The 21559-nt window shown below is 32.3% G+C and overlaps 1 protein-coding gene across 1 annotated transcript; it reads right to left on the reverse strand.

Moving 5' to 3' along the window:
- Window positions 1-1552: 1552 nt before the first annotated feature.
- LOC139991136 (lipase member H) lies at window positions 1553-9278 on the reverse strand. Its single transcript, XM_072011034.1, has 7 exons — window positions 9138-9278; window positions 7706-7817; window positions 5494-5642; window positions 4397-4651; window positions 3432-3623; window positions 2309-2477; window positions 1553-1951 (listed from the first exon to the last, which is right to left on the reverse strand). The coding sequence occupies exons 1-7, from the start codon at window positions 9193-9195 to the stop codon at window positions 1837-1839; spliced, it is 1050 nt and encodes a 349-aa protein (XP_071867135.1). The 5' UTR covers window positions 9196-9278; the 3' UTR covers window positions 1553-1836.
- Window positions 9279-21559: the final 12281 nt, after the last annotated feature.

The raw sequence follows: 21559 nt of genomic DNA on the forward strand, positions 1-21559 counted from the left end.
AGTGAGAGATATCGCGAAACAAGAAGAGAAGGATATAAAGAGTGTACAAACGGCGCAAAAATTATCGCTTTCCAAAGACTTGAACTTCGAATCTCAGTTGAATTGCTTCGCGCCTTGTAAATGAATCATGCTATACAATAAAATTGTATTTATAACACGTATGAATTACTCCTTGACAATTTACACGGAACCCGAAATGGATGACAAAAATTCTTACATAGACGTTACCGTCGCGAAAGGGTCCAAATGAAAATAAACTAAACAAGAAATAACTTCAATGAAAACAATAATGGAACGTACCAAAGCAATCGACAACGATAAAACGAACATACTGATACCAAACACACTAACGCTAAAGATAGCTACTAGTACTAACGCAAGAAACTAAAAAAAATAAATAAATAATAAATATAAAAAATAAAATAAGAGGATAGAAAGCAACAAAAATATTAAGAAAATGTGAAACGCACAGCTCGTTGAAGTTGTTGAAGCATCGTTCTGGCTCCCGGAAGAAAAAGACTCCGCGCTAGAAATTGATTTCTGTTTTCTCATATACCCATCGAACAACCGAAACTGTCCATTTTTTATCGTAGATCCTACGTTGTCCACTGTAAGAGGTGTAGAGAATTTATTCTTAACTCTATGATCTATACAGATAAAGATCTACATATAAAAAAAAAATATATATATATACATGAAATTTAAAGTCCTATGTTTTGGGACGATGCCCGTGAGAACGAATTAAATATCGACAATAGATCGTGATCGATCTTTTACTCTCGATCAAACCCGAGCATCGGTCCCGCCGAGAGAACGAGAGTGAGAGAGAGAGAGAGAGTGAGAGAGAGCGGGAGAGAAAGAGAGCGAGGAAGAGCGAAATGTGAAGCAGACAAAGGGACACGGTTCCCTTTACACCGCATTCGAGCCAATCTGAAAAAACAAACGAAGCCCTGAATGCCTCGAAAGCTTGAAACGTGGATGTATTAACAACTTGTAATCATTCCATTGCATATTATACATAATTAAGGTTTAGCGCGACAGTGTACTGTAAATCCATAGACGTTATTATTATTATATATATATATAAATATATATATATCATAATTATTATGTAATAAATATTGTTGTTAACATAAAATTCGTAATGATCGATCGTTCTCCTTTTCCCGAACATCATTTCGATATACTACACGTATTTTCATAGGTTTCGCGTAGGAACCACGATACTTACAAAATCGTACGCTTATATGTTAAGAAGATATAGGAATTTTTGTTTCCAATAATTTATTTCAAAACTATTTTTTCCTTCCGTTTTAAGTTTAAGATTTATTTTATCCTGATTAGACGCCAATATCATTCGAAAAAATAGCTTCTTAATTTGTGTATTTTGCTAGTATACTAATTTGTATATTTCTAATTCTAATTTACATTCATATTAATCACAGATAGTAAAACGATGAGCCGTGACGATAAAGAATAGATTTACGTATATTATAATTACGTATATTATAATAACGAAAACCATCGTATTATCACTAAACGCCGGACGATTCCATAAAATTGACAGAATCGGAAAAAGCGACAGTTCTTTGAACGCCATAACAATAGAATCCAGTGGAATAAATACATTAATCGACAAACTAGCAATGGTATGCGGCGCTTGATAGTAGGTTACGTAACAAACTAGTTTATTACGTAAAAACTAATTAAAAAATATATAAAAAAACAACAGAAGCAAACATAACACAACATACAGTACATACAACTAATAACCGCGTATATTATAATTATTCTATAATTATTCTATAATTATGTTGATTAACTGCTTCAGTAAGCTTAGTACTGGCGGGAGGACGATCGTTTCCGATTTGTCGTTCGTTGGCTTTTTACGGGAAGGCCGCGGGCGTATGGTTTGTGTGCGTTTGTTGAGAGATAGTAGATGCCTCGTGCTCTGTAACATTTCAAATAAACGTTTTTTTTCAGTTTTTTACTCTTTCTTTAATCTTCTTTGGAATTGTTCTGTTCTTTCTTGGATATTTATATTTATCGTACATCCTTCAAAAATATTTTAAAAGCCCATGGCATTTATTCAACAATTTTGTATAAATTGCGGACTGTAATCTTCTATTATGCAAACAGTTTTTCAATTATACATGTTACGAATTACTATTATTATCGTATTATTAATAAGCTATTGGTAATTTTGCAAAAGTGCAGTTATAGCTACAACTTCTATAACTCTTTGAAAATTAATCATTTTTGTCTTAGTTGTTTCATTTAGTAAGTTGGAAGAATTAAAAATACTTACGTATGTGGGGCGTCTTCTCCCATGAGTATGTGCTCTTCGAGTTTGGGATTGCACCAGCCGATCAGGTAGGAAAAAAGATTTCCACACTGCGCTGCCCAGAATCCTACTTTCGTCGTGATTGATTCTATGTAATAAGGCGTCACTTTTGTGTGGTCGCACGACAACGTCTCTGCGGACGAAACATTTCACTGATTTCATTCACAGTCGACCATCCGTTCCGTAGAACGTTTTCTCTAATGATAAGGTCACTCTATGGGAAGTCATAATTACGTATTTTCACGACTTAAAGGATAATGATCTCCTTCTCCATTCCGTATTCCAATCCATAGCATTTAATGAAACTCAATTTAAAATTAAAATTTCGAGACAAAGAAAAGGGTATAAACTAACGATAAGAGAAACGAATTACCATACTTACAGTTTCATCGAACTTCTTAATAAATAAAGCTTTAAATTATAAAATGTACAAGATATAAATTCTTTTAACTATACGTATTTCTATATTACAAAAGATTCGTGCCTTTAAAAAGAATACTTCAAAATTCACTGTTTGTCAAAACTTCAATTTGCACTTAATTTCTATTTAACTAACACGCTTTCTTCTAACCATCAGCGAACGTTGGGGAGAGAATTATTGTTCCTTTTACACAAATAAAACAATCTAAATTTCAATAAAAATAGAAATTTCGAAAATATCTAATATGAATAAATGTAACAACTTGGACGATTCAATTTAATTTCTGATTAAACGGACTAAAAAAACAAAATCTTAATATTCTTTTAATTTCTAATATCTTCCACAACTGTCACAACGTTCAACAAAATTCCTTCCATTAAGAAAGTTCGTAATAGCAACTCGTTTTATAAAAAGTCAAATTATATACTTTCAAGAGAACTGAAACTAGACGAAACTATCATTCGTTTCTGGTTTAACGCCAACTCGATCGTTTCTCCTCAATTTACTTTCTTTAATGTCTCCTTGAATACTTCATAAACAACACGCAACCGATCACTTTGCTATTTAACAAATAACAGCCAACAGGTAACACAATACACGCAATTCTCAAAAGGTTTGAATCTCTCTTACTCGTTGAGATAAGTGAAAATGGGTCATACTACTTACGGAGCAAGGAAGTTGTCGCGCAACCGGGCTGGCTGGAACCTCCGTTCACATAGAAATCTGCGTGCCCGGTCGGTCCCCATTGACCCAAAATCCCGGCACCAGTGTGGATCACATCGACGAAATGCGCGTCCGTTTCGTCTAAATCCATCGACCGGTTCCCATTCATGTAGAAAAATATCGTTGGATCGAGTCCTAGTCGAGAAAAAAAACCAACATGGAAATTCATTCGCGTTAGAGAGCGATTTTTCATTTTTATGGTAGGCCAAACTACCTTATTGTTTTTGGAAGGTCGTCGTAAATAATTTAGCTACTTAAGGAGAGAAAAAAATGTCGATTAATCCAGAATAAGATTAGTTTGTGGGATATCCATGGATGTAGAGGGTATTTAAAAAATAAGGGGATGTGAAAAAAGACAGGAGGATAAAAATAAATAAATATCTAAATAATGAAGAAGATTCGTGTAAGTACATATAAATTAAATTAAATTAGAAGTTACATACTGTATCCGTGTATTTATATCGTTTAAGATTTATTTGTTAAAAATTCGTTCAAATTTATCTTGATTACTTTTTTACATAATTTTAGTCCTGACCTAGCAAAACACAATGAAAAAGCTAATTAATTTAGATATGGATATAATATGAAAAGATTAAATAAATTCACTTATATTTTTCACGTTCCATTCAATTTTCCCTATTTAAATCGAGTGGTAGGTTTAATATCAATCTCTGTGCCTGGATTGAATCATCTCCAAAAATATATATCTTTCAATATATAATTTATGCCATAACAAACTGGTGCTATGGCAAATAAAAATCTACGATATATGTATAGGACCAAAGTTTTGTTAGAGTTTGCCTTAGCATACGTCACTGTACTAAGGTTTTGACAGAATTCCATTAATCTGATCGTTAATGAGAGCGAAAAAACGAGATGGAATTAAATAATAGAATTACACACATTACCTGTAATCCTTCCAAGCTTGTCATCGGGCAAATAATTCGCAATCAGACCAGCTATATGCGCGCCCACGCTGTATCCGAGCACGTGTATATTCTCCACCCTCGTTCCACGAGGATGATCCCTCAAGTACCTTACCAATTGAGCAATACATCGTGAACAGAAATCTGGACCCCATTGTATTTGCGACAGACAAGGCTCGCGCACCAACGAACCGTAATCGACGATTATAATATTGTAATCGCCTCGCGTGAAATACGCTGAAATCGAAAGTTTCATACATCGAGACCATCGCGCACTGCATAGCCCACGCTACTTGTTCGAATCTTTTAATCTTCATCGACCAAAACCTGCGAGCTAACAGGCGATTGGTTTTTATTTCTTTGAAACGATATACAGTTACTGAAAAATTTTTATTTTACATTATCGTATAAATGTTATTTTTTTATGTTATATAGATATACATATACGTCTATTCGAAGCGATATAGCTTATAATTTTTCTGGATTCAATTATAAAGATCACTGAAAAGCAAAATTTGCCATACTTTTTGCTTTCTTTATGATTGTAAGTTATTATCAAACATAAATTATTACTTTTACAATGTCGAATGGATCGAACGATACTTCGTAAGAAAGCTAATTTTCCATTAAATTTCTTTTTTTATCATCACAGACTAGTTAGACAAAACCAATTGCAACGTTTACGATGTTTTAAATAGTGGATCGATCAGAGTATGAAAGTTACTGACATATGACGTGAGTCGCTATTTTGCTCGTACCAAGTAAAATTTTACAACTTTTCGAATAGTCGAGAAATGCGATAAAAACTTTCACGCTCTCTCGCAGAAACGCTCATCACCGAAATTGGTCACTTTCGTGTGAAATACATATTCAATAAATCGTTTATTACGTTATTATTCTAAAATGTAAGGAAATTGTATACAATTTTTAGACAATAAACATGTAATTGCGTTACCATCAAAGCATAGTCGTATCGATTCTTAAATTTCTCTAAAGAACAGATTTAGTAAAATTGAACTATGTTAAGAATGATACGAAATAATAAATTGAACTAAGTTATAACGTTCTTCAAACGTTACCTCTTCGAAGATCCGGGCTAGGTATTAAATTCCTCCCACCACCAAAACCGTGGATAATGATTTTCGTGGGATGTGACTTATTGAATGTGGAATACTGAAGTGACTCGAACCTTCGTACGTTAATGCGTAGAGGCTTCTTTTGTGTTTCTCTGAAAAATGGCAGTCCCAAGAAAGTTACATTCACCTATTCAACAATCTTCCTAAGAAAGTAAAGAAATGCGTGCGCAATGAATAAAACAAGAGAAAAGTCAGTTTCTAAAGTAAAGTGATATATCTACGCTAAATATAATAAAGTATAATATCTTAGGCATTAACATAATTATAATATGTTTATTATTGCAGTATTCTTAGTAATTATACATATACTAAATATAGATTTTTTTAAATAACTGCTTGTTAAGTTTCATCAAATATCGAGTATTAAATAAATATTAGATAGTCGTATGTTACATTGTATATGAATATGCGAAGCGAATGTCAATGACCTTATAATATCGAATGGAGTTTCACTCGCGTTACGATATTTCTTTTATCGAATCCTATTCCTTTTACTTTAATAATATTCATATGTTACTAGACACGTCTTTATGAACGCGTTAGTTACTCCTTCGTGATAATTACATTATGGACATTTATGCACATTCATATTCTTTCGAATATAACCGAGGAAATGCCTAAGTATTATAACGAGTAGTATACTTTAGATATTTTCTATATTTTAGCATTTTATGCTCATTCTGTCTATGTTTGCATCTTCAAATTTCTCATAAATGTAGAAAAATGTACAATCTGATACTATAATCTCTCAAACTCTTAATAAATATCGTTTCTAGAAACGAAGCAAATCTAATTTCGCTTAGAAACCAATACGAAGGAAAGTGAATAATCTTAATTTTAAAAATATACGCCGTAACGAATCGACATGCGTATTCAATTTTCGCTTTTAAACAAGATAGCGTCGTTCAGAAAGGAACAATTTAACCGGCACGACAAAAGAGGAAAATGTGAATGAGTAAAAGCACTTAGAACGTGCCAAGACACTGTTAGTTACCGGAGAAAGGTGAACTTTGAAACGAGGCCACACTTTCAGCGCGAGACGGACTGATCGTGATCTTGAAATCGAGAGTCGTATATCCACGTTCTTCCTTACGGCCAACATTCAGGTTCGAGGTGAACATTCTCGAACCTCGAACGAAAGTAAGCTGAGGAACCGCGGGGCGTTTAGCTGACGTAAAAGTAAATGGAAAATTTCACCGAAAGTTGGAACGGTTAGTGTCGCAAGCGTAATTTTTTCGTCATCTCGTTGGAGCGAGATCGAATTCCGAGACGGTAGCGGAAAACGCGATACAAAATAAAACCAGCGATGATAGAAAGTTAGAATTTCTTCATCTAGAGTTTCCTGAAGCGCTCAGCTTATTATTCGTATAGCCAAGACAAATAATATGGTATGACGATAGTTATATAGAATGTTACAGATAAGCGTTATTTTTAATAAATAATTTTTACAGATCGTTTGGCACATTGACTTTCGAGAAATAAATTCTGTACGATTTTAGCTATTATAGCTTTAAAGTATAGTTTTAGAGTATGGTTTTAAATTATGGTTTCAATCGTTAAGTAGCTGAAATTGAATGGTTTAACTCGTGTTATCCATCATCGTTATTATTATTTAGTTAACGTTAAGGAATTACGTAACATTTCTTATATCGCTAATTGTAGGGATATTTAAAGTAAAGTATTAGTTTATGTAAGAAGACACTTGCTAAATAAAAACATATTTGGCTCTTTTATTATGATGAAATTTATAATAACGCTTCAAATAGGAAATAATTTATTTAACACATTTCTATTTATTCACATAATCATCTTAAAGTACTTTTTATAGGGTGTACCTTTTTATGCTTTCCTTATAATTATTTAGTAAGCTTGACAAATTCACAAGAAACTGAATGTTCGCGAAACTTTCCATTACTAAATCAGAAAATATATAAAATATGATGAACAGTAAAGTATACTACACAGAAGGAAATTCAAATAATGTACATATATAATTGATGGGTATATATAATGTATGTGTGACGTGTATATATAATTGCGTATATATAACTCAATTCATATATTTTATTAATATTATACGTATAAGTTAGAGTGAAATAATTTATCGTTATTTTCCTTTACATAATTTAATTAAATTAATTTAAAACAACCTTACCTTGTGTACAAATAAAATTCTATCTGTGGATGTGGGCATTCAAAGGGTGGTTTCGCACAGGATGTACTGTTAAACAGATCCTTGAACGTTTTTGTCTCCGCATTCACATAATCTAAGAACGAAATCAACGTATATTACCGATCTGCATACCGATTATACCTATTTAATTTCCTCGATCCCGATTTCACATAAATCATTTTTCTACGGCTGGTTAACTGCCGATTGTCCAAGATCAATCATTTATAAATATAGCTTTTGCATAAAAAACCATTCGACCGTTGTAAGAAACTAGAGAAACAGGTAAAGGTCGATTGTTCTTATTAACTTTTTGTTGCTCTTTTTTCGTTAAATATATTCTTGCGGCAATACTATAAGAATGTAGATAAGCATTAACGATGACAAGTGAAATAGCATTGACATGATTCTCTCTAAGGCTGTAAAAAACGACCTTTGATTTCTGATCTACTCGTTAACGTCTAAATAATCGAGTATTGCAGAATTTTTTACAACGATAGCTTTAGTGATTATTGACGACTCCTGACATTACTGGTAAATCAATAAAATTTTCTAGATGTAATATTATAAATAGAAGCAATAAACTTGTAGCCACTATGTTTAATATTTCCGTTTGGAAAATGATTTAATTTACGAGGAGATTTAATACGTAACTATGTTGCTAATTATACACATTACGTTTAAACGTCACATTTCTTTGAACTTTTTACAATGAAACGTAATAAGATATTTTTCTGGGCAACAAATATTTTCGTCAAAAATTGTTTCTGTCAGAAGTCGTAATATTAAATCAATTATTTATTCATCAATATGCACTGCCTTATACTAATATATAATACGAATTGAATGCGATTCATAGCTTTGCTAATTATTTTATTATAATTCACATCGTACACCTATGTCATAAAATGTAAAACTCTAAATGAAAATGAAACGACACTAAATTTGCTACAATTCTTCAAGAAACGTAACAAATAGGTATCTTAATACCTGTGACTGGCAACATACATATTTCCCTAATTTCCAATTATTTCATAAAATTACTCCGTCCTACTCAGAAGCTACCTCTACAAGTCCATTACTACGCCAAAACACTGCCAACATCGGACCCTATTTCCTTAATACCACCAAATTTTACTCGAGTACACTTTAGAAATCACGCACCAAATATCAAAGCAGGATATAGTATCTCTCAGACGACGGACGAGTCACAAGTCGTCCCTCCAACACCATTCGAACACCAACGCGACAACTTCCAACTTGCAACTTCCAACTCGCAACTTCCAAAGTTTCAAGATCAAATTAAATCAACTGTTATATTTTCTCGTGGTTTGCGCGAAACTTCGATTCTTAGCTCGGATTTTGAGCGTGAAAAAGGGACCGGCAATCGATAATCGAGCATCGACAAACTACTTACGATATTGCAGCGCAGCAAAGAGGACGAACATGAGATATCTCAAGACACTGACCGCCATCTCCCGCGCTCGCGTGGTTTGTGATATAACATTCAGACACGCGGTGGTGAAAAATCAGTAAAAGTGCTTCCCGCCGCTTCTCTCGGCCGATTGCAACATGCAAAGTCACCGTAGGGATACAGAGGATCCCCGGGGGGGACTTTAGAAAGTCGCCAGCTGCTTCACGCGTTCAATAGCTTCTCTCTGCGATTTTACGCACGCCAGTGCACGTATGCACGATGCATCGCGAAATGTGCACGTTGTTAGATAGAATATTGATGCTTCGATAGATTTAGTACCGCCCAGGGTGTTGTATCTTCGACGGATGTTCGTGGCGAGCCCCCATTTCCGGAAAAGTATATACATACCACGGCCAATTACGGTGGGTTCGTTCATTCGCGTGTAATTAAGCCATTATTCGTGGACAGACTTCGCGTGCCATCCCCTTACACATTATACTCGCTTAGTATATATCCTCCATTTTTTAACTTAATAATTAACTGTTTTGTAAATGCCCAGAAGTGATCAGGGAATAGTGGCAGATTTAGAGGAGTCACATCCAGCCTTTTGATTAAAATTAATCGTTCCGTACCTCATGACACCAACAAAATTCATGTGTACGATGACGTAAGTAAACAACCTTGATTAACCATTTTGTGAATGGTTTATCGATGGTGGTAGTGTTGGAGCAGTCGTACTAAGCTTGTTTATTAAAACTCACTAACTTACCTTATGGCACCAACAAAATCCAGCCGGAAGATACCTGTTTATTTCCGATTCGGCAGGTAGCAGTTAAGCATATCAGATGAATCATGTTTGTCTAACACTGAACTTTCACTTTGAATGAGGTTGTTTCTTGTGCTCAAAGGCGTGTGAATTTATATCACTAGCTTTTGGACTAGAATTTTATAAAATAAATATAATTGTAAAATAAAACTACATGTATATTCGTGTGTGTCAAAATAATAATCATATGTATTTGATTTTCATAAAATAAAACTAGACACTTTTGATAATTAATGATTTCTTTGGAAAGTACTATGCGAATATCAAAATCATGGCTTTGTTACTTTTAGCCGTCTGAAAGAAAATTATGAGTATTTGAAAACATCGGCTTACAATTTATTGTCAATAATCGGTATTTCTTATCTTTTTTTTAATTACATAATACACTCAAAATTACAGTATACATACATATTTTACATAATTATTGTTGTAATAATTATTAACAAACCAGACTTACCGGCGTGTGTAACAATGACTCATTTTTGTTTGCTTTTTGTTCTCGTCTTAACTTGCAGCTACGTGTATTATAATAGAACAGGCCCGCTATTTCGTTTATTTGAACAGTCAAAATAGATTTTCTTTAAATTGCCCACCACGGGGTTATTAAGATTATCGTTTCATGTCATCTATGTTAATTATGAAACCGCTATAAGAGAATGCGAATTAGTGGTTACCTCTGAGAGATTTAACGTCAATGGACACAGAAGAGAGAACGTTTCACAGGGAAAATCGCGATTATAGTTAAATACCAGGGCATGCCATGATCGCGAATCTTCATAATGGCCTTCAACTCTTCAGCCGCGACAATAATACACGCGACAAATCGATGTCTACGTATCTTCCAACTTCAAGATATTCAAACTGATATCAGGTGTCGACGTTCTAACGCATTATCAACGAACAATTTGTCGCGTTATCAATTCGAACTTCGCATAAAATCCTGTTCGACGCATAGTGACAACGTTTCAGAAGTTTTGAGGAGAGTTTTGTAAAAAATATTAATTGATCGTTACAACGTACCAGTCTACTTTTATAATGCATATTACTACAGATATTGCTTTATTTGAATAATTCTATTTCAAATATTGCCAAATAGATAATAATGGAAAGTCCACGATTAACGATAGATCGTGATAATAACATTTTTATGAAACCCATAAGCATCTCAAATATCTCACTTACTCTGTCTACTTACAATTGTAAAAGAAACTTCTTCTACCGACTTCTTTCAATCGCTCAGATTTAACGATGTAATCTACAAAGAAAGATCAAGCAAGTATGCGAAATTTCACAGTGAAATTCGCTATGATTTTAATGTCACGTCTTAAATCAGTCTTATCGTCACCGTTTAAGAGACCTGAATCGATGATGAACATAATACGTTTCGTTGATAATGCGTTAATCGGAGATACACTGGAGCACGGAAACGTGAATCGTGTAATCGAGCATGTGAATAGATCGTTAACACTAAGATCTCGTGTACTTTGATGCACAGCACGGAAGAGCAGATTCTTTTGACTCACGCGTAACACTACTTCTCGAATGCCCTTAACAAATATGTTATTGTCGGTTAAACCATAAGTCCGATCAATTTTAATATTGTCAGTTCGATACACTAGGATCGATCGAAATTTATATAATAATAATAATGTATAATGTATATATACGTATATATAAGTATATATATGTACACACGCACGCGCATATACAGGGGAAACTAGGGACGCACACACGCACCCACACCAGTTACGGGTCCGCGAGAATTAGAAAAAATGTTTGAACTAACATTCAGATGGATAGTTGAACCATTGCTGAAATTTTTCAATAATAACTCGCTAAATATTTTATCGTTCTTAACAAACAAACTGGTTAATCGTACTTTGTTGCATAAAATATTTCGTTACTTACAAAATTAGTTCGTTAACGAAAAAGTATTTCCAGTTACCTGAAACGAGTTGAAAAAGTTGCTTTCGACTTTTCATTTAAAAATATTATTTTTCATGTTTAAGACGATAATGATTATTAGACTAGAGATGTTTATGCAAATTCACATCTTTATGAATAATTTAAAAAAATGGAACTTAGGCCGAGATTAGTTTTATCCACTAAATGTTATAACGAATTTCGTACCTTGAAGATTTTATATATCTTTGCATATTATGTACATTCTGTGCATTTCAGTACCTTTAAATTTCCCACGAATACATAAAAATCCGCAGTCTAATGATAATTTTAAATTGTTAACGTAATAATAGACAGAATTTATATAATTAACAATTTGATAATATAATTACTTCTAAATAGACTTCAAAACACTAAGTAAATTTATAATGAATTTTTTACCAAGTACGTTAAATTTTAATTCGTAACATTTATAAACGTAAAGATATCCTTCGTAATAATTTTACCTTCAAGGTTTAGTTTAATAGGATCGATGATTACGACAGAAATGTATGTGGATTCAAAATGAATACAAAGAATATTCTAACAACAGGTAAAACAGGCTCAATTTTTCCAAGCATTATTTAGACTAGAGAACACAAACAATTGCTTTCATTCGCCATCGTTTGAATAATGCGATACATACGCTTCTATTCCATATAATTTGTAGAGCGATAAATTATTTCACGTGGCATAAAACAATTTTCTCGGCAGATCACATACACACAGAAAGGATTTAATTTAGACATTTTACAGATATAAAACATAATAACAAGGAATTATTAGTAAACCTACATTCATACGTAAAGCCACAAGAAGCTTAGTACGATTGAAATGTAAGTATTTTTTCGTGAAACGCTCGTGCTCGCTGGAAATAATAATCTTCTTGGTAATACATGTAACAATTATAATACACAATTCTGATATTCTAAATAATATAATAATTCTAACTATATTAATACAAACTATATTTAACAAAAATTTAAGAAAAAAGACTTTAATGTAACAAATTTTAACTTTTACCCGTTTTAAATCTAAAACATTTTCATACCTTAAAACATGAGAAACTTTTAAAGCTAATATTCTCAACATACAGCGTGAATTAATAAATATTAATAATATAGCATTATTTTCAAAGCCTCTCTTTTACTCGAATAAGTCAAAAGCACGAGGATATCACGTCAAAATCTCGCACAGTATCGACATACATATTTTTAAAGCATACCTACTTTATTACCCTTACAATATATGCTTTCCTATATTTGCAAGCTTCCTTCGTTTATTGTCGACATTTAATAAGTGAAATTTCTCTTTCTCGCAAAACAAGATCAATAGAACGATGTAGCTCGACACTATCTGAATTATGTACCTAAAAAATGTACATATAACGACACGTATTATATGTGTACAGAACATGTAACACGTTACACATGGTATATACATGTAATGTATATTTGTATATGTATGTATATATATATTTATTTTATTTATATATATATATTTTTTTTGTTATATCTATATAATTTTATATGGTTCTTTCAATACTATACGTTACAATTTAATTTACTTCTCGTTAAGACCACAAAGTAATATTTTCTTTTATGTTTATGAATAGGTAATGTACATTTCAAGCATTTTCTAAACTTCACGCCATATACAATTGCGCCCGGAAACAATAGCGTAGCAAACTCGTCGGACACCCATTATCAATCTCTTACACACGTTTTTTTAAACCGTTTTCAGAGAAAATAGTTATCTATCGAAGCAATAGATTAAAAATTACATCTGCAATATCTCGACATTGAATAATTTTTGCATGAATATTCTTATAACATCTGAAGACAGACGTAATTTTTGACAGCAATTTATAATTTATTTTTATAATTCCTCTATCTTCGTCAGTGACAAAGTAAATGTTAAATGCTTCTAATGAACATGATGATATATGTTACTACGTGATACCAGCGGTTTCATGATATATTCGTAACATATTTTTATCATTTCACTCTCGTGAAAATTATAATTTGCAACTTGTAATCAATTCTCTATTGATAAAATGTAAAACAGTTGTAAATTTTCCTGGATTAATCAACGATACCAATACTCTTTTTCAGTGCAGCTTTCGTGATCAAAAGTTTTATTTCGAAAAGAAAAATATTACTAATATCTACGATATTACTTATACAGTTTCCCTTCTCCGTATTCTATCGGTGAAAAGACAACCAAATAACGATTTACACGTCATCAATATTGCTACAAACCAATCTAATGTAACGGGTTAAGAAAACATTTAAATATTTGTTAAAATCGTTGAAAAATATAACGATATACGTAACGTGAATAATAAAACAGTCAGTTATACTAACTTACAACATACTGATGACGAAAAGCATTTACCAATGTATTAAAAATCACTTGAAGAAGGTATAAACATAGTGCAAAAATTAACAATTACATCTATGTCGATCAAAAGATGTTTCAATGCGAAATCATTTAATACATTCGCTGTTATTAAAATATGGCTATCCGCCATTTTTCTTTCATCAGAAAGATCTGTATTTTAAATAATAATGACTGTGCAGTTTACTGTTTTATGTCCCTTCATAAATCATACTGTCAAACAGCACAAACTCAAAAATGCATTAGCGTTATTCAGCAGCATTGTTCAAAGTCTATATAAGAATGTGTTAAATACGTCAGTTATAAAAACTTATGTATATTGAACTTAACAGCGTTATATCTATCATTGATAACAAATATCTTTGCATAATGTATCGTAGTAGCTACATAACTCTGACAATGCATTATTCGTCTGTCTGATATTTATGAATATTCGCTGATTGAAAACCTTTAGCATATTTGTCTGTCAATGCACAAACATAGGCGAAATATAATCGTTTTCACGGATAAGTGAAACGTTCGATTTTCTCTTATTCGTCGTTTAATATCGCATAGACGGTACTCTCGATTACACATATATGTAAAGCTAATTGTTATTTAAAACGATACAGGGTGCACCGAGAAAAGCGTGCGCGATATTTAAAGGTTTTACCATCATAGTGTTTCGTAAATAGTGCAGCAATTCTATCCGATGGGATTCGACTTTTAACAATGTAATTTGATTGGTTCCCTTCACATTCGATGCATTAGTACGCTACGATCGGCCCACCCCGTATTTTTCTTTTCTCTTTATTGTCGTAAAATTATTATCGGAGTTATATATTCATATAAATATATCAGTATTATTGTTCGAACAGCATTAGAACTTATCCTACGTATCGTCGTAGTGATTATAGTTAATGTATATTTCGAGTTCAACCCCACCTTTTGATTCTGACAATGGAATAACATGGATAAAAGTTAGGCCTGTTACTACTTCGATACAATAGCGTATATAATATCTGATGCAGCACTGAATTATGCGAGCCACGATTTTTTCAAATAAAACGATGATTATATGTATATGACTAGGCCATTGCTGGCAGAGCAGAGTCACAATGATTATATACGTTTATATAATATATAATTATCCGAACAAAATTTTTGTTCGTACCTTTCTTTCAGGTCAGTTTGGATATCTTTTAATAATTATTTCCTTTAATTGTTTCCTTATTTTTGTGATTACATTGTTTCCGGAATCTTCATATTTCCATAATTCGTAGTTTCAATAAACTACGTATATCGAATTTCATTGTTCAAATTTTTCTATATCTTAACAGTCTCGTTATTTCAGTTGTAACTATCTTGGTCTTTCATATGCTCTATTACTTCTGCTTTTCGCATAATCTCCATCGCGTATGTATTGTCACATAGCGTAGTCCATTCGCTATTCGCCACTTCAACATTTCAATAGCCCGCTATTTCAACATTCTCCGGTTGTTATATAAAGTTCCATGTCATTTTATAAAATAAATTACATCATTTCTCAATATATATACGTACCGTCGTTTTATTTACAATCTCTGTTCCAAGTGCTCTTAATAGTTAAATATTGATTCAAAAAATAGTCATTTGGCCGTTTTGATTTCTTAGAGAAGAGATAACTTTGACTCCACCCTACCATATATCTATGCATATAAGCAGATATTATTCATAAACCAAACTAACAAGCTTGTTTGCCGCGAAAATGTTAAGCGAAACACGATACTTTCATCCTTTTCCAAGCTAACCGGACGCACGACTTTCTTCTGTTAACGTAACAACGGATCGTTCCGCTCGGCGCAACGTTCGAGTGACAAACATATTGGCGAATCACGAACATCGCGTGCAACAGCAATTCGTTGGAACGCGTGTCGTTTCAATTTCCGGCTTTTCACCGAATGGAAAAACCGCGGACCGAAGACGATACCGCGGAAACGTCAACTCAAAAATACGTTTCCCATTATTATCTGCATCATTTTTGCAATTATACTGATTATTCCCGAGCAAGTAAATCGTGACTCTGCTATTATCTGTCGTTACTGTCGGTAATATTACGCCCAGCAGAAACTATTACAGCAGCGCATCGGTTCTAACATAACGTGCATACGAAATCGCTTGAGGAAGCTTCAATGACGGCTTTAAAGAGCCTCCCCGTACAAGAAATTTTCCTAAGTTAGCGTTTCGAAAGATGTTCATCTACCATTGGGTAAATCGATCGAAAGCATGTATATCTGTATGGTAAAACGCGAATCGATGAAAGAAGTTTATGCAACGATCGTTAACCCTTCGTTTTGCGTAAGCCGTAGCGTCAAAATCTGTAAGTAATTGATGATGTAATAAAATATATCAGTAAGTATTGTTGATGTAATTTTGTTTAGAGGACAGAAAATATTGCTAAATTCATTCTATTTTCGTAATATTTTTTTGAACGATTGTAATTAAATACGACTTACTAAATTATTTCGAAAATTATAGACAAATATACTTTCATTGCTGTATAATATAATTATTGTCGATGTAATTTTATTTGGCAAACAGGAAATTTTATTACGAATTTACTAAATTTACTTTATCGTAATGTAATTCTTTTAACGATTCTAATAGAATACAGCTGAATAAATTATTTCGTAAATTATAGGCAAATACTTTCATTGTTATATAATATAATTATTGTTAATATAATTTTATTTAGCAGACAAGAAATGTTACTAAATTTATTTTATTATAGTATAATTGCTTTAAAGATTCTAATAAAATATGACTTAATAAATCATTTAAAAAATTATTGGAAAATACTTTCATTGTTATTTAATATAATTATTGGTCTTTATTTTTAAAATTTTATAGAAAAATCATTTTTATTGTCTTAGCATATCTTTACCATTTTTTAATTATTGTCCTATATAAAGATAAACGAAGAGTTAACCGGAATTCTTAAAAAAACGTTTATATAACAAATTGCATAGAAACACTATTAAGTTTGTTGCGTTATCATAACAAGTGCATGAGATTATAAGATATTATTGTCGGCACCGCGAAACGTCTAAAAACTAAATTTTTCCACAGCTCGCCTTTAGATCTCTAGCGATTTTCAAAACACATTTTTCTTTTAACATCTGCGATTCGTTTCAGCAAGCATTTCATCTATTGCGATTACGCTCGATTATATCGATCGCCATACACGTTGACCCCAACGATATGTACATACATACATATATATGCGTATATATAATAATACAATAATATAATTTTATATGTATTATGTATAACGTATGATATACTGTGTAATAATATATTCGTTAAGTTTAACAATTAATGTTATGTTATATTATTTACACATCCTTTATAAATATCGAAATTTATATTAATTATAGAGTCATTGCTTTTCTATTAAAATCTCTTCACGTGCTTGTTTCCAAAGACTTGGCAAATTATAACTATAAATGTATGGACATACTAAGAAGTAAGTAATTATGCAAGTGTGAAAAAATAAATGAGAATTTCCAAGTCAACTTGATAAGTCTAAAGCTTATAGTAAAAACTATCGTTATGACTACTCCACTTTTTGTAATTAAATACCTGTATCAAGATATTGATGCAATCTGACAAAGAAAAGAATTTGCGATTACCATACAAAAACTTTGATACGAAAGGATTAGTATGATTAGCTTACAATTAGTATCATATGCTGCAACATGGGCTCCATACGTACGTGTATATGCGTATGTGTATAATATTAATTACACCACGACATGACCGAGAAAATGTATATCTAACCTTAATCATCATTTAGCGCGTTGAATTATATATATATATATATATATATCGGCTACATATATATGTATATACTCGTAAATATCCGTATATATCTCATATTATGTTTCTATAATTTCTTTTAGAAATAGATATCGCGCAAATTGACTAATCTCGTGGATCCTCGGGCAACGAAAAGAAGGGCTGTTCGAATAATATAAGTATGTATATAGTAGTACTTTCATGTAATTTTGTGATTCGACGTTTGACGTGTATAGCGAATCGATCGATCGTTCTTGATTCATGTATTTTTTGTAAAATTCCAAAAAATTTATTTCTTGCAAGGCTTTATTACTGCACGATGAAAGAAAATATTAATTTACATTAATTTATGATATTAAAATCAGCCAATTCAAAATTATATGTCACGAGCTTTCGCTAATAGATATGTAAATACCATAGCATATTGTTATAATTTCAGTCGATACAATTCGATTTCAATGTACAGACTGTTTCCTTCGTAAACTTCTATTTTATTTACACATGTGATATCGATCCTGAATACTTTTTCCTACTTTTGACAGGACAATAACCATTTCTTAATTTTTTGCCTGATTAATTAAAATTTGACAAACGATCGATCGATATTCGTACATCTATCACGTATTATTTTTCAACGTACGAATATGTATACGTATACATCTATATCGTTACGACTCGACCATGAAATAATGCAATAAATTGGATGTTATCTCATCCTCAACGTGTATATATTCTGTTCTCTGATATCGGCGATGAAAAATCACCAACAACGTTCGAATATAGTAACGAAATATATATATATATATACTCTTTTGTACGTATATGTGTGTATGTGTGTGAATGCCCATGTGTACCGTGTAAATGCCCATGTGTGAATACTATGTATGTATAACAATTATGAAGTATAAACACCTAGGACAAATGTATAATAACGCGACTTGTTCCTAATTCTCGAACTGACGTTCGAACTTTCATGGATATACTTTCATCAAATACGTACAGTAGAACTCGATGTATCCGAACCGTGGCACCGTTGTTCTGAATAACTCCAGGATCTCGATACCGTCTATACACCATTTTTCAAGAAACATTACGACGTATCGTGAGAAGCTTCGAATAACATATCGATATTGACATATTCACGAATTTCTAAATTGTGATAGCTAAATTGTTTAGCTTCTTCAAACACGATATTATCTTTGCGCTGTACATCGCGCACTGTAAAATCATCTAAACATTAATAGGATATTTGGTGGTTACCTTCGATGAAAGCTACTATATTCTTGATATCTATTATCGTAATCGTATCGGAATTCTATCGATCCAGCTTTAACTGTATATGGACTTTTATGTTAATTATTCGTTGTTAGAAATAGACTCTCCTCTGTTTCTTTATTTCATATTAAACGTTCAGTGATTCAGCATTTCTGTTTAATAAGAGGACTGCAGATTTTTATGCAGATTTATACTTTTATGGACACGACTAACGAAACGGAAGGTAAGTAAAACTTTTGTTTCTGAAAAATTATAACGAGTATTCTACTTTGAATATTTCATATTTTTCTATTTTTATGTACTATATCCTGTCAATTTTTGCATCCTTAAGTTTTACTTAGACACATAAAAATCCATGGTCTATTTAAAAATGTGCTGTTCTACGTTCAGAAAGATTACCGTATAAACGCTAATTACATATTTCAACTCAAACATACTATTACGTTTCATATATGACGTGCTTCGCATTAATAGAGTTTGAATTATAGTATCTTGTAGTATCACGATAAATTATTAATATGATTTGAATTTCAAATAAGAGAAACGGTAAAAAAATGAAGGAAGATACGTGTTTGAAGAGGCTATCAATTCTATGGAAGATCCTCTTGTTGGTGCACAAGATGAGAGTTCACTCGAAGAGATCAGGTCCCAACAAATAGAGCCCTACGGTACTTTAATGCCTTAACATACTAATACTTTCATCAATCACTTTCTTATGAATACTTTCATACGTTTCAGATACGTTTCCGTTAGGATCCGTGTTTTTGTGTATTACATTTAAACTCGAAAGGCTTAAGTAACGTAATCTCGTCTATGATACGTTTTGTACCCGAATAAACGTATTAATGCCTTTCTCGTGTTCCAACGCTTATACGAAACAGCGTTCTCGAGTAATGCATTAATTAACAGAACCCGCCAGCCCACTGTTAAAATATTGACGTTTCGATAATTAATTCGTTCTAGTTACCGTACGTTCGCTTATCATCGAGGACCGGGTTGTACTATTTCAAAAATACGCGCCATTACTGCGACGTGCATACCATTCTTCGTTTTTCACTCTCGACAATCAGCATAATACTTTCAATATTGGTTTTTTTTATTGCTATGTTTCTAAACCTTCTCATCGTTGAATTATCTGCTACCAGTGCCAAACTGAAGAGTAACATAGAAAATACCTAAAAGTTTCAGCGATCGTGCTGAACTGATTTTTCCACCGTCACTTCGCCAAACCTTCTTAGTATTATTGTCTTTGATTATCAAATTATTGTCTACGAAGGTTTGGCACTTGCTTATTGTCTGCATATAGGTATGCTCATATAAATTTTTTTAGTTCCATAGTAAGAGTCTAAATAAGTAGCAATAGCTGAAATGTCTTCTTAAAAGATTATTACGACCTTCGAGTTGCTTCTCAATTAGGTCCACTCATGTCCACTTCTTCGTTTGTGAATACATTAAAGGTTACCAAATGGACGATTTACATAACCAGCAGGCCAATGTCAGATTTATAAAATAGTCAGCTTGGTTTCACTTCGAAATGCACAAGGTATACTGATAAATAATTAATGTAGAAAGTTTCTTTCTTGATTTCTTATAATTCTGTTTTCGTTTGAATGTTTTCCTAAAGGATCTTACGATATTTCGATATCCACTTTCTCTGTCGTTTTTGACACCTCTTGATACTCTTTTATGGATATCTCAAGCCTCTTTTTGCTTTCAAATATTTTGCTTGCTCGACTCGTGTGCATCAACTTACAGCACCATACCCTGCACTCTTAGGTATTGCAAAAAGAGAACATTTCTTTGTACTTCAATTGAAAATACAAAGCCAGCAATTCTGTATCGACTGATGTTTCAACATCATAAGTTGTTAAGAAATTATTTTATGCTCTTTCAATAAGCCTCTAATACTTCAATTTCTTAACAGTTGCTTACTTTATATCTTTCCATAAGTATCTTAAACCTCCTGCTTTTATTCGTTAAATAAAAAAAAATAAGTCACCCGCAATTTCATTTAACGTGTTTTAAAAATTCTACCTATATATATACCCTTTTCACAGCAAAAGAATTAAATGTGTGTTGGCTCAATTTTTAGAAAAAAATGAGTAATCAGCTTTTGTTGAAACGATGTAAATACTTTCCATCTAATCCTAGAAGATAGTAATTTTCA

This window comes from Bombus fervidus, chromosome 1, assembly GCF_041682495.2.
Source record: "Bombus fervidus isolate BK054 chromosome 1, iyBomFerv1, whole genome shotgun sequence".
Lineage (NCBI taxonomy): Eukaryota > Metazoa > Arthropoda > Insecta > Hymenoptera > Apidae > Bombus > Bombus fervidus.